Here is a 14,963-nt window from a genome sequence, read left to right as displayed (position 1 = left end):
ACGCCAAAAGTGAGAACTGTTTTAGATGTCACTGATGAATGGAAGAGAGGAAGCAGTATAACATGTTTTTGTTTTTTTTTTTCCCCTGAATAAAATGTTAGTCTCAAGCATATCTCAAAGGTAATTAGGAGGAAGAATATATTTATAATCTCAGAAACTCAATGGTGGAATCCTGCCAGCAAGCATTTTATTTCCTTTTAGGCAGCGAGGCAGGTGTCAAAATGAAGGATGAAAGAGAAATGTATTTTTAATAAAGTGAGCAAACTATACTTTGCTTCATCAAAACAGGAGAAAAGTGTCATGAAGAAAAAATGTTCAAGGGGACTGGTATTTAAAGGGACCCAGCCCTTCACTGGGCTGAAAGCAAGAGAGATTGGACATCTGTGTGGCAGTACTGTATTTTGGAGATCAGAAAGAGAGGAGGGAGGAAGAGAGAATAGGGAACAGGATCAAACATACCTGGTTCTCCTCAAGCTAATTAAGTTGTCCAGATAGTTAAATGCCCTAAGTAAACCACAGCCATTCTGTTGCAGAGCCTCCATTCCCCTTAGGCTCAGAAGCTCCAGCTCCTTGCAGCTCCCCAGCACATCCCAGCATCCCCCAGCCCTGTCCCTCACCCATTCCCTCAGTGAGCCTCTCGGTCCTGAACTTCACTCCCTTTCCCAAGGAAAGACCCATCAGAGCAGAGCTTCTCTTCCCTGCCATGCTCCCTGAGCTCCAGCACACTGGCCCACGGCTCCTGCAGCTCCCAGTGCTGCTGGCCTCAGTGCCTGATCACATCCCCTCTTCTCCTCAGCTCTCCCCACAGCCAGAGTCCTGACCTCCACAAAACTCAAACTAAGATTTCCAAGCAATTACCTATGTGGAATTCAATGCAAAACCAGGACACATCCATGGGAGAAAAAAATAAAATATACTTTTCTCATAGTTTCTAGAAATCACAAAACATGAAGACTTTCTTTCTGTCTAATGCTGCTGAACATCTTCAAACAAGACACGGTGAGATAGATGTAGCATCAGAACCTTGTGCCTTTCCTTTTTGAACACTGCCTTCAGAAAGGTGCATGTCCCAGCTGTGCCAGGACAGCATGCAAGTCTGAGATTGGCACTATGCCCCTCTACGTAACCCAGAACTGCCTGAAGACAAATAACCTCTGCCAAAGAAAAGCAGAGGGGGAAGAAAAATGAAGAGAATGGCTCCATCTTCATAAGGCTTCCCCCTAAAAGCACGAAGACCAGTCCACACTCTACTGCGTGACAGATTTTTCTGTATCAGCAAGAAAATTCATGAAAATGACCAGTTCAGATTCTCCTATTTATATTCCAATCTAAGAGAAGAGAATTTCTGTATATGCTTCTAGAACTTAGTGCTATTTTTTAGATGCTTATAATTGTACTCCTTACGAGTACGTACAGCTCGAAAGTAACATCTGGCTTCCCAATGAAGTTCCTGGTTTTGACTCAGCTGTCAAGAAATAGCCATAGTGAACCCACTCTGCCAGAGAAATGTGACTGACAGACACAATGTACACCCGTAACATGCAGCTGGGACCTGGTTTACCAGTGCTTGCTGGTCAAGATACAACTTGCCACACTCCAGCAACCAGATTCAGAGCCCAGTTCAGTAGGCTCACATTTGATTTAATGATGTGGAATCAGTGAAGGTCTGAGATTTCACCTGTATCTGAAAATATGGTCCTATTTACATTATTGGCAGCACTGGTGCTTTAGTGGGCTCTCCAGCCTTCTATTCACAGCACACAGTGGTCTCTGGACACGGGTAGCAATTAAGAAAGCAAGTGGTCTGCCTTAGGATATGATTATTAAATAAATACTAAGCAATCCTGAGAGCCTGAAATTCTGCTAGTAGCTCTGCATGCCTGTCTACATTAACACAGCACTTTGATGCCTCCTGTTTAAAAGGCAATCTGTATTTCTGGCTTATCTGGATTAAACCAGATACATTACATTTGCAAATGTCCTAAAAAAAAAAAAAGCAAACCAAAACACATCCAAAGACATTCAGTTCAAAAGCAGTCCATCTAACTGCGGTCTTCACTGGTGTGAATCTGCCACGATCACTACTGAAATATTCCATTTCAGGATAAGGAAGGCCTGTAGATCGCAACAAGATTGTCATTAATAGTTTTCTGGCAGAACAATTTTCCATCTCGGGGGCAGCTGGCTTGGTACAGGAATACCTAGACAACATTTCAGAGCTTGTGCTTGGATACAAGACAAAAAAAACAGATGATTCCACTCCTTCTTCCTTCATTGCAAGACTGCTCTTTTCTTACCAGCTCTGACATTTGAATTACATACCTAAAAAAAAATATTCACGAACACTTCAAAATACAAGCTCAACAGCTTCCACAGCTTCTCCCTCCGCAGGATTGCTTCAGCTCTGTTTACTGTGATTCAGTCATTTTCACAGCAACGAACTATGATGCCATGAAGAAAGCATCTGTGTCATCAATGAGGGAACAAAGCAGGACAGTTAAAGTTCAGAAGGAACAATACAAAACTTTCCTACAAAGCCAGAATTTAATACTCCTGTACTGACTCAAGAACAATTTTCCACTCCAGCTATTTTAAGATAAATAACGTATTAAGGAGACTTAGGAAGAAATATTTACACACATGCATTCTATGTATAATTGGCTATTTGTGGCACAGACATCAACAGGCTCTGTCTTTACAACTGCTATGTGCCCATCTGACTGCTGTGACTGCAGAATAATCTTTCAGGTGCCCTCAAAGGGCTATTGTTGAAACGCAGTTAGTCATGGCACAGCCTGGCACCAGCCCGGCTCTGGCGGTTACGTAAGGCAGCAGCAGCCCACGAAGCCTTGTTTCCCCGCGGCGTTGCACAACACGCAAGGTGGAACACGCTCACCAGGCAGAGCTGCTGCTCGCCAGGAGCATGCCCGCAGAGCCACCAGTCGCTCAGGGGCTGGCAGCTGTCATTTCAGCAGCTGAACAAAAAAGCGCAGTCCCCACAAAGCGTAAAGAGGCACCTACCCAACCAACACGGAGCAGTGTTTCGGCCACTGGCTATAAATGGCTGTGGTTTGTGGCTGTGGAAGCGAGCGTGACCACGCACAGCTCAGTACAGGGCACATGCAAACCTTCTCGATACTGCTGCATGCACACCTCCAAGCGCAACTCATCTAACCAGGAGAAACCGTTCCAGCTGGCTGCGGCTGCGTATTCTTCTTTTGTGTCCTCCCCACGATCTTTCAGCCAAGAACAGGTGATACCTGCTGCAATCACCAGCGTGTAGTTCTACAGGAGAGACAGCTCATTTGTGAAGTAAGTTCAGCAAGCAACTTTGCCAAATGAACCACTATGTATTAACACAGCTTTGTTAAACAATGTGCTGAGAGAGAGCGCAGGTGGATGGAGTACAGAGCACTACGATCCCATGAGAATCACTGAGCTGCTTGAGACTTCACAAAGAGATTGCAAATCAAACTCCTGAACAAATATGTACATTTCCACTAGCATTTGACAGTCATTAGGCAGTGCCAGCATGTCACTCACCACTTTTCACAGAATCACAGTACGGTTGGGTTGGAAGGAACCTTAAAGGTCACACCCAGTCCCAACCCCTGCCATGGGCTAGCTGCCCCCCACCAGATCAGGTTGCCCCAGGCCCCATCCCATCTGGCCTTGGGTACCCACAGCTCTGGGCAGCAGTGCCAGTGCCTCACCGCCCTCTGAGTAAAGAATTTCTTCCTAACATCCCACCTACTCTTGCTTTACAACTGGCAAACATTCACACATAAGCTGAACAACTCCCCTAAAAGTTGAAGTGAGATTTGAGGTGTTACAAGAAAGCTTTTAAGTCGTGACCCTCACAAATCTGTCAAAAGAAAAATGGTAGGATTATAAGAGAGAGCTTTGCTCCTTTCCTTAAGCCCGAAGACTGAAAGCAGGCTATTTTTCTTAAGCTTACAAGTGCTTGAGAAACTGTTGTCAAAGGGGTAGCTTAGTGCTGAAAAAGATTTTTCTCTTAAGACTGCAAATTGCCTACTATCTGCCAGCTTGATCTCAGTAATCTGCCTGGGAATCAAAGGAGGACAAACAGAGCTCCCTGATGCTGCTGAAGCAGTTTCTATCACCAGTTTCGCAACTATGCCAGGCCAGTTGTCTCGGGCATCAGTTTGCCTATTAGCCATCACACCTCGTAGGTTGAAATTAAAAACATTCATAATCACACTGCCTCTCCTGAAGGCAATAATGCTGAACACGTGTCAGTTTCAGTTGACTAGGTGATTGGGCTTCAAAAAAAAAAAAAAACACAACCCACAAATGGGAACCAAAGCAAAGACCTGTTCGTGGCCCAGAACAACTAGAATATTGTTTAGCACTCAATCCATGTAGAAAATATCATTTATTGCAGATTTACCAAAGAACAGCTGACTGTGGGCCCCGTTATAATGTGCAGAGGGAATAAGTCTGCCACTAAGCACTTCCACTCTAAATCAGCACTTAAACCAAAATCCCTTCTAAGCCTGGTTCCTTCCTTCTGACCTCTAAAATCCAGGTACAGAATACTGGTGAAAAACAGTACTTCATTTAGGCTATCAAGGCATAAGGGAAAAAAGTACAACAGAAGCCCTAATCAAAACAACATGATTAGTAGTGGGAAATAAACTCTGAAGTGCTTAGTTGAATATAAAAATAAGGATTTGCAGATGTTTGCTACAATATGCTGAAAAAGTGGTCAGGGCACAACTGAGAACTACCCCCAGTTAGAACAAAAACTTGATTTCAGAATCGTCTATTTTAGTTTGTCTCAGTCCAGTTACAGCTACCAGAATAGCTGAGAAGTTTCAGTAACAGCAAAAAAGCCATCCGTAGCTCTGTCATGCAAATAGGCAGATGCCAAGAAAAGCCACTAGATCCAAAAGCAACTGAACTTGCAGCAAGTTTCTCCCTACTATGTCTGCTTTCAGTGCACAGGAGTCACTTGTTACTCCTGTAACTCCCAGTGTAAGAGCCAGCTGAACTCCAGCACTGTCGTTCACCACTGAAGCTAAGCCTTCCTGCTGAGCAGATCACGTAACATGTGAGAAACCTTCTGGCCTGCAATCACCATTCAAGATTACCCAGGCTATACTGTTTAATCTAATTATGATTTTAGCATCTACAGAAGCTGCAAATACACGGGTTACACTGTGTCTTAAGAGCTGGAGGAGAAAGTACCCTCTCTGTTTCAGTGTGCACCTCAAAATCCTCTAGTAGGTATGAGGCTTTGCTGAGATGAGCACTAACAAACCAGGGGAAAGGCAAGAAGCAACAATGTGTTTTAAAAATTGAGAAGGAAGCAGGCCTTCCATACATACAAACTGATTCAGGAGCTGTGTAGGATGTCTGATGTCTCATGACATGCACTGAACCTGAACCAGAGCCTCCAGTCTACAAAATAAAAACTTGACTCCTTACCACCATCATAGGACTGCAGAGATTAGGGCACGCGAAACACTTCGAAAAATGAAAAGCAGTGGGCAAGTACTAAGGATTATTAACACCCTAACACTCAGAAGAAAATAATTATTTATTCACTTGAAATTACTTTACTGTAAAAATATTATTTTATTTGTAATTTAAATGCATTTTATATTGGCAAAGGAATCGCTGATAAACCAAGAAAACAGAAGTCTTACAGAAAAAGAAAAGTACAGCATAAGCAATAAAACAAGCTGTTTCCACATCTGATACCAACCAATATGCCTCAGACTCTGCCCCAGGGAGACCTTCCAAGAAATGTGTCCAAGCACTTTGTGTTCTCCAGTCGGGGCAAATTTGAACCCTTAAGTCTACAAGAAAGGAAAGATTTAGTCAAATGGCCAGAAATGCTTTCTTCAGCTTTAAATGGTGAAGAATAGGGACGTCACTGGTGAAAACTAAGGCCTTCAGAAAAAAACTACCTTTCCACTTGGAAACTCTAAATTTTGGAATCTATAAGATACGTCGGTGCAATTTTTTTTTTTTAATCTAACCCTCTAATCATACATAAGGATAACACACACTCCAAAGTGAGTGGTAAAGACAGGGTGCCAAACTACACTTTGCAAAGGGAAGATCCAGTTGAAATCTCTGAAAGAAAATCCTTGCATTTAAATGACAAAAAACCATCATGTCTTCCTTCAGAAACATACCACAGGTGGAAACTTCCCTTCTCTAAGCCTCTTGTGCTATATGTTATATCATTGTCAGGAAGTAGCTGCAAATTTTTAATGCATGCATCATTCTTCACCTACTAGAGTAAAACTTTCCAGCCTCAACAGATTTTGTTCCACTGACTGCACAATGATCAAAAACCATGTTAGCTAAAAGACCGTCTCTAACCTTTGCAAAAATGTTGTTCCTGAACTCTGTTCAAGTTGCTAAAAGAGGAAAGCAGTTTGCTGCACACGGCACTAGTTTCTCTGTACAATAAAGTTCTTGTCTTACACCAAGTGCAGCCTTTAAAGTCTCATCTCTACAAAAAAAGATGAACTTCAGTACGCTTACACTGTATGAGTAGGTGCTTTGACATGTCTATTTCTAATCCTCCAACTTGATGACAAAGAACTTATTTGCACCTGTGAATCTTTAAATGCAGATGGGAACTGATGCCTCTATGTTTCTGTAACTCATTAATCCAAACTCTAACTGAGCTTTTATTCAACACCTTTATACCATTCTGAAGCAAAGCACCAGTGCTTTCTCTTAAGATGATTACTCTTTGTGAAGCTGCTTTCCACGTGCACATTTTGAGACCCAACAGAAATTACATTTTTAAGACGTCTGAAATAACATTTTCTCTATTACAAAGCAACAGCCACAACCCAGGATCCCTCATTGTTCATGTATTCTACAAGTCTGAAAACAGACAGCAACAGGACTTGCAGCTGGCAGAATGTCTCCGAAGCTGAGAAGTGTTTTTCTACCAAGCTTTATACAAAGGAAGAAACAGGGCTCTGGGACCCAGATCCCACATGATCCAGCAGATGCTGTTTCCAGCTTCAGCAAGTTTTCATTCAGAAGCAACTGCTCCATGTTCAACAGTGCCTCACGGATCACATACAAGATCCTGCCATCCTGTATAAATGAGAGGCCTGGTTTAGAGTTACAGCAGAAACACAGTGCACAGCTTTTATATGGGAGAATGACAGAACTGTGCTATTTTCTCCATCTCAAAGGGACAGTTCTGCATGGCTCATGGTGGTCCTGCAAAACATCAGGTGATCACAGAACCATTTGAGTTGGAAGGGACCCTTACAGGCCATCTGGTCCAACCCCCCTGCAGTGAACAGGGGGGCCCACAGCTCCATCAGGTGCTCACAGCCCCTCCAGCCTGACCATGGGTGTCTGCAGGGACAGGGCACCACCACCTCTGGGCAACCTGTGCCAGTGCCTCACTATCCTTATCATAAAGGACTTTTTTCTTATATCTAATCTAAATCTTTTAGTTTGAAACCATTTCCCGTTGTCCTATCACAAGAGATTCTGCTGAACAGTCTGTCACCTTCTTTCTTACATCCCCCCTTTAGATACTGAAGGGCTGCCCTCCGGTCTCCCTGGAGCCTTCTCTCCTCCAGGCTGAACAGCTCCATCTCTCAGCCTGTCTTTGCAGTGGAGGTGCTCCATCCCCAGGATCATTTTTGTGGCCCTCCTCTAGACACACTCAAACAGGTCTACGTCTCTCCTCTTCTGAGGGCTCCACATATGAATGTAATACCCCAAGTGGGGTCTCATATACCTCAGTTCCCAGTCCAGTGTATTTTTATGGTAATCCTAATGCTCGGGTAGAACCAATGTGAAAAGGCTCCTGCAGATGAACGCATTCTGCACGTGGGAGGCGTCAACCTGGAGAGTTACACAGCTTTGGATCGGGAAGGGGTCAAACCCACGGTTATTGCTTCAGCCCCACGGCAGCCCAGGGGGTCCCTTGGCTTCGCTCTGGGAGCGGACACGGAGTGGTTGGGCCCCAGCGCCCCGCAGGCCTCACCCCGCCCGCCAGGCCCAGGCCCCGCCGCCGCCCCACGGCCCCACCGCCGCCCGGGGCCGCTCCACCCCCCGCTCCCGGGGCCGCTCGAAACTCCTCACGCCTCCTTCTGCTTTGCACAACGCCATTATATAACGATAATTGCACGCCGGGCACGGGTTCCCACGCCCCGGCCCAGACCCACTTCTCGCTGCCGCTCCTCCCCAGCCCGCACCCGCCGTACATCACGCCGCTCCCGGGCAGGAGGCGCGAAGGCCGCCGCGGCGCAGGGCCAGGGGGGGTTGCCGGGCCAGGCGTGGGGCGCCGGCGGCCCCGGCCCCGTCCCCGTCCGGCCGCACTCACCTCCTGAAGTCAAAGGGCATGGTGCTGGTGGTGGTGACGGCGGGCGCCGGGCAGGCTGAGGGCCCCGCCACCCCCGGGCCCGGCTCTCGCCTCGCTGCCGCCGGCTGCAGGGCCAGGAAGTGACGGCCCCGCCGCCGCGCCGCGCTCAGCCCATTGGGCGGCTGGGGCCGGCCGCCGCTTCCGCCGCCGGGTTACGGGCAGCGGCGGGAGCCGAGGCCTCGGGCTGCTGCGGCCCCGGCCCCGCGTCCCGCCTGGCCTCGGCCCGGGCCTTCCGCGCTCCCCTGCGGCCTTTCAGGTCACCGCGGCCCGGGGTCAGGGTTCGAAGTGCCCACCCGCGTCAGAAGAGCACCTGGCACCGCGCAGGTGCTGGATGAGCCCCCTTGGTGCCAGCATGGCTCTGACTTTCTTTTGAAAATCTTTCTGCGTTTTTATTGGAGGACAAAGAGTTAAAGTGAGAAAAACACCCTGTTTTGCAGGCAAGACGTTTCCCCATCACCTGAGTCCCTCTGATCTGCTGTCTTGCCATTTTGCCTGTAGCATTAGTGCTTTTGTCTGACTCTGTCCCTGCCAGATTTAATGCGGTGCACATCGCTAATCTCACACTGCTGCACACATCATCCTGCGCCACAGGTTCTTCCCTTAACATCTCCAGGTAATAGCATCAGTCAGGGACTCTCTGCTGCAGATACACTGTGACCGATATTGCATTAGGGAGTGAAATGGTGCCTTCATGCTGCGCGTGTTAGATTATACCACGGGGATAGAATACAGCTACTATTGTCTTCTCAGTCTAAAAGGAGAACAAGAGAAAGAAAGAGGGAAATAGCAGCAATCTAAATATGCTGCGTGCATATTTAGATACATACTTAGAAAAGCATACTGCTGCTCCCATTGATTCCACATTGATTCTGCAGCTTTCGTCCTCTTCCACCTGCTGTCATAATCTCCACGCTTTGAGATTCACATTTTTCCATTTTTTCCCTTTCACCCAGAAACCAGACTCATACTTGGAAAAAAAATAATTCAGATTGAAATAAGTAGAGGAAAAATATCTAACAGTCAGAGCTGCTAATCAATGCCATAGTCTTTCAAAGGAAGATATAATAATTCTTGATGGGAATATTTCAAAATAAAGTGGAAGAGTCTTGGGGTGAGATAACAAGGCACAATCCCTCAAAAGCCCTCAGGGAACAGATAAAGAAGCCTAATTGGCTTTTTGATCTCAGACATCTAAATTACTCGAATTGCATTGTGCAAGTGCATTCAGCAGATTGCAAACTGGTCAGCCACCAAACCTTGCTGCACTGTGCATTGTGCTCCAAAATTGATCAACCCGCTGAAACTAATGAGATAATTCTCATCTCTCAAGAGGTCAAACCAATTACGTAGGCATAGCTGGGGGGTTCTATCTAGTGGAAAAACAAAACAACAACAACAACAAAAAACCAACCCCCTCCCCCCAAAAAAAACCAAAACCCAGCAACAAAACAGTGCCTATCAAGTTATAATTACACAACCCAGTGCTTGTCTGGGCTCCTGGCAAGGCCCCTGTGTCGTTAGCTATTATTAACCATCTTGTGCAAAGACCAACTCAGGAGCCAAGGCAGTGCTAATGTGGTTACAAAAGTATTTAACCTGTAGGGTAGACAAATCGGGAGGTTGCCTTGAACACTCATTCCTCTGTCAGGCCCAAGGCTTGAGAATGCAAGGCAGTAAAAGCTCACACTGGGAAGTTTTGTTTCCAACTAAAAGGTCAAACTGAAGAAACTGACGGACCCAGAGCAGCGCCAAGACAGCTTTCCAATTTGATCCAGCTCACTTACATCCTTGCCAGGGGAAGAAGAAGTTAATGCCCTGAGATAAGACCCTCATCACAATGTTGTTTAATTACATAAGACTTCTAGTGAGCCTGAGATAAGCACAGGAATTTGTCCTCAGTCCAGCTGGGTGCGGCTGCTTAGATCATGTTGTGTATTAGAATGGGAACTGAAAGCCTGGGTTTATTCGAGGTGCTTGTCATATCATTAGAACTGGAATAAATAAACTTATACTGACAACTGATTTAAAAGTTGCCTATCATTTTTTTTTTCATGTAAGAAATAGATGAACATTTACTAGTAAGAGTAGCCCTAGAATTATCATAGAATCATAGAATCATAGAATTAGCTAGGTTGGAAAAGACCTACAAGATCATCTAGTCCAACCAGCCACCTACCACCAATATAACCCCACTAAACCATGTCTCTCAACGCTATATCTAAATGTTTCTTATCCACTGTTTCTCTTCAAATGGCATTAGTAACATTAATTGAGACAACTGCTCTGAAATCAGCAAGTAAAATTTTTCAGAACTCTTTCACCAGGGAAAAGACTGAAACAGAGGGATCAGTTGAGTGACCTGAGGCTACAGAATAAGATCAGATTCACCTCTAAAATTGGCAAATACACCCCCCCATTCCTAATTCTGTGTTTATAGTTCTGTTCTCAAAAATGAGTATTGTCCTGATTTCAGTTCACTTTCTTACAAATAAATCAGATCATAGATGACTCTATCAAGATTCCTCACTCATGCTTCATAGAAAAAAATGCTGCCTCCTTCCTAGGAACAAGTGACCCACACATGCTTTATTTGAATCATCTTGATAGCCTATAAACTTACTCTTATGAGTAAGATTTTGTTTCTCTGGTCTTTCTAAATCTTCCCAATTTCTAAGTGATATGCTATTCTTTACTTTTAACTTCATGTTAATGTAGTTTATAGTAATCTGTGATGATTTTTTTATCCCTAACTTGTTAAAATTTCCTTGTTCCCAAAGAGGAGTAACATAGGGCCTTGCCCATTCACCATAATGTTGTACAATGAAACATTCTGAAATGCGTTTGTATGATTTCCTCTTTTGTTTTGTTTGTGATTCCTTACACATGGCTGAGCTTTATGTTAGCCCCTGGTTGTGCTACCACTCCTGAGCTGGGAACATATTGCAAGTGCTGTGACTGGGTCATGAGCAGCATTGTTTGCTAAGGGTAAAGCAGGGTGCATACAGTCATCGTTTAGGTCACCTTCATTTCGTTCATCAATTGGGAATGTGCGGTGACTGTTAAGGAAGGTGCAGTGCTTATTCACTTCTCCCCTTCTGCCGCAGCGGTGTTTGCTCACAGCTGAACTGTAGCTTTTTGTTTGGGACAGTGTGTGACAGGGTATGCACTCCACGACGTATTACCATTGTGCATGTATTCACGGGATATGTTTGCAGCACTTGTGTCAGGGTGGGTTTGGGACTTAAGTGAGCACATTGCTTCGCAGGGTGTGTTTACTTGATTATGTGTTGTATTCTGCAGGGCGTGACTCTGGCTGCATGAAGCATTAAACACAACTGCCGTTCAGGAAAAGGAAAAAACATTTCAGAGAATGAACAGAAAAAGTTATAAAACATTTAAAAATATAAATAACAGCATGTGAGGAAATATTTCTGAAGGAACAGGATGCGCCTGTAGGTGAAGAATTCATATACAAGTGCTGTGCTAAGTATAATCAGTAATGAAAGCTCAGCCCTTCCTCTTAACGTTTTAGTAAGCTACTTGTTGATAGCACTTTCTAAACACCAGGGAACAAAAAAGCGAGCTTTAAGTCTTCATGCAGTGTAGGATGTGGTTGTCCTCATCATATATCCTGTAGCTATCAATCTATTACAAGACTGCATCTTGAATGGATAGTGGAATAAATTCATATTTGTTCAACATATACAAAGGTCCTTCTTCATTGAGTGTCTGAGTTTTTCCCTTACAACATAAAAACCACCTCTCTTCTTCCTGCTCAGTACACAGAGGTAACAACATGATCATTTTATGGATCCCAGGGCTGGCCGCAGCCGCTGTGTGTGTGTATGTGGGAGGGGGCCCACACAGCCACGCTGCCTCTTCCCTGCCCCGTGACATTGAGTGAGCACTGAGCTGGGCAATGCTAGTGGAAATCTTCAGCTTTTAAAGCCCCAGAAAATGTACCCTGTGTTTAATACAGTTTGTCTTTGCTTGCTTATTTGCTTTACTTCTCGGCATGTCAGGTATTTACTATGGCAAAACCACAGTGAACAGAAAGTTTTTGTGTTTGCTTCCTTTTCCACTGTGGAAATGAACTTCGTGGACAAGTTCCAGCTGCTGTCAGCCTTGCCTCACACAGCCCCTCTGTACTGATCAGTGACCAGTGCAGTTCGGGAGACTGAAATCGTGCACAGGGTCACGGCCAAGGGAGATGGAGTTACCCGGATGCAAGTTAACCATTAACTAGAGGTAAACAGCGTAATCAAGGACTTTGAACGCAAAAACAGAGAGCTAAATCTCAAAGAGATTTCGATTAGTAGCAAAGAAGAGTTGAAGTTTAGCCCCTAAAGGAGTTCAATTAATTCAATAATTCAGTAATTCAAAGGAGGAATATTCTGTAGTGAGTTGAATGCCTAAATTCCCTGTACACTGGAGAGGAATAGGTTGGAACCTAAGGACTTTTGCCATAGCTAGTACTCTGAGTGGTGAGATGTCTGCATCAGCCAGCAGAAAATACCTGGGAGAAGAGGTTGTCTGAGTATGTCCCTATGAAACCCTGATATGGGACCCAAAAATGATTGTCTGTGGCTTACAGTAAGTCATACATTTCGCATAGACACTTGAATCAGAGTTCTCTGTGGAAATTTTCCTGGGAGATAAGCCACTGCCCCTGTTTAACATACTCCCTAGTCCACTTCTGGACCTTTGAACTTGTGGGGACAGGGAGTGCTATGAGAAACTTCGAGCATTCGGGGGAAGAAAGGAGAGAGCTCTCTGTCCAGTGTCATAAAGCTGAGCCACTGTGTAACCAGGAGTGCAAACTGTTGCATTGGAATACGCTGCCCGGTTAGGGCTCTTATCTGGGAAACAGTGGTAATACTGGTGCTGGGATACTGCTGATACTGGGCTGGGGGGGGGGTCCATAACTTACTAATGTTAAATAGATATAAGCACATAAGCGCTTCCAAGAGTTCCTTCCCTTCAGCCTCATCCTCAGTGTCCTATTCAGTCACAACATGCCTAGCAAATTGGGTCCTTGAGGCCTTACTGGCAAAAAAGCCCACCTTATTTCGGGATGGTCTTAGGTGAGAAGTAGGCATGAGAATTCAGCCCAAGCAGAGCAGTGAGGCTTCTGGGCACAAAAAGGCAGCAGACCTTTAGGCGCCAGAGGAAGCTTTCACCAGGAGTTGTAGGCACTTAGAGCATCTGACGTCGCTGCAGGAGGGGAGGCCAGGCTTTCCGGGGCTGCTCTCAGGAGCACCGGCGCCAGCAGTCTGCACAAGTTGCACTTCGGTGCCTGAGTGCTATTTTGGATGTCTCCCAGAGACCTCGTACCAGCATACTGTCAGTGGGGATTTGGTGTGAGAGCTCAACGGGGGCCGGTGATGCTGAGTGCCTGGTTTGTTGCGTTAAGAGTGACCTCAGAGTGGGTGGGTTTGTCCTCAGCATGGGCTGTGGAAGGCAGACTGAGCATCCTGCGTGTGAGGTCAGCCTGAGCTCAGGTGGCTGCCCAGCAAGAGGGAATGCTATTCTGTACTCTGCAATGCCTGGAAAATGGCATTTTTCAATAGAACGTGTATGTGAGGATTCAACAGCACTAGGCCACCCAAAGACCCCCCAGGCAGTGAACAAGTTAAACAAGCCAAAATCTTGGCAAGGAGGAATTTTTCAAAGAAAGCACGGGATGTTTTGTTGGAAAACTTGCCAAATCCTTCTGCAGCAACCCGTGGGCACTCAGTCGTGGTATTGCAGTTTAGCATTCTCATCCATCGTAGGATCCATTGGAACTGGCCATGTGCGTGAGATGTTGAATAGCATTTCACCAATTTACTTTTGGCATGCTAGTCTGTGCTGCCTTATCAGCTTTCTCAGGGGTTTCCTCCAGATATTGTGTAGTGTTTGGGGAGCTGAATAAGCCCAGTGGGACTCTTCAGAAAAGAGATTCCTACTCTTTTTCATTTTTGTCATCATGAGAATATGGATTTTTTAATTGCTTCTTCTGTGATTTGCTAGCAGGCAGCCTCTTCTGCAACTAACACTTGTGTTTTCATCACTCTTCTTTGGTTGCTTGCCAGCGCGATGACGGTCAGTGGATTGGGAAGGTTTTCTCAGTGCTAAACAATCTGTTGCAGAAGTCAGGGTGTGGCCAGAGAAAATCTTCCAAAAAGAGGCTTTTGTAACCTCTAAAGAATGAAGCCAGAGGTGGCTGTCTCTGCCTTGTACTGATTGCACCTGGAGCCTGTGGACTCAGCATCTCTGGAACACCACTGTTAGGGCCTCTGATTAGGAGGGGGGTTAGTTTTGGGTGGCCAATTTCAGATGTCATGGGATCCAATCTTTCTTGCTGACTGCAGCAATCTGCTGTTTGGCCAAAGAGAGACTCCAAGCTGGTGATAATCTCCAAGGGTTGGCTTTTGTTGTCAAAGGAGATAGTGTGAAAAAGCAAGTGCTGTAAATGCACAGAGCACACAAAACAGCATGGAAAGATACGAATGAATGAAGAGAGAAACTGCTTGAGATGTCAATATTCATCAGAAGGTAACAGGGAAGAAATGAGAGCAGATACATAGACAGGCTTGTGCAG

The 14,963-nt window shown here is 45.4% G+C and overlaps 1 protein-coding gene across 2 annotated transcripts in view; it reads right to left on the bottom strand.

Annotated features, from left to right (window-relative positions):
- Nucleotides 1-8,524, bottom strand: part of ERGIC1 (endoplasmic reticulum-golgi intermediate compartment 1) — a 58,992-nt gene extending 50,468 nt beyond the window's left edge. The window contains exon 1 of one of the 2 annotated variants that reach the window (XM_021410452.1): nucleotides 8,342-8,524. In XM_021410452.1, coding sequence (XP_021266127.1) covers nucleotides 8,342-8,361 — 20 coding nt within the window. In that variant the 5' untranslated portion in view covers nucleotides 8,362-8,524. Of the gene's footprint in view, nucleotides 1-3,021; nucleotides 3,224-8,341 lie in introns of those variants that run through there. The other variant, XM_021410451.1, reaches the window with a different exon arrangement.

Source organism: Numida meleagris, chromosome 12 (genome assembly GCF_002078875.1).
Source record: "Numida meleagris isolate 19003 breed g44 Domestic line chromosome 12, NumMel1.0, whole genome shotgun sequence".
Taxonomy (NCBI): domain Eukaryota; kingdom Metazoa; phylum Chordata; class Aves; order Galliformes; family Numididae; genus Numida; species Numida meleagris.
Note: the sequence above shows the minus strand (reverse complement) of the source record. Positions and strands in the feature narration are given on the sequence as shown.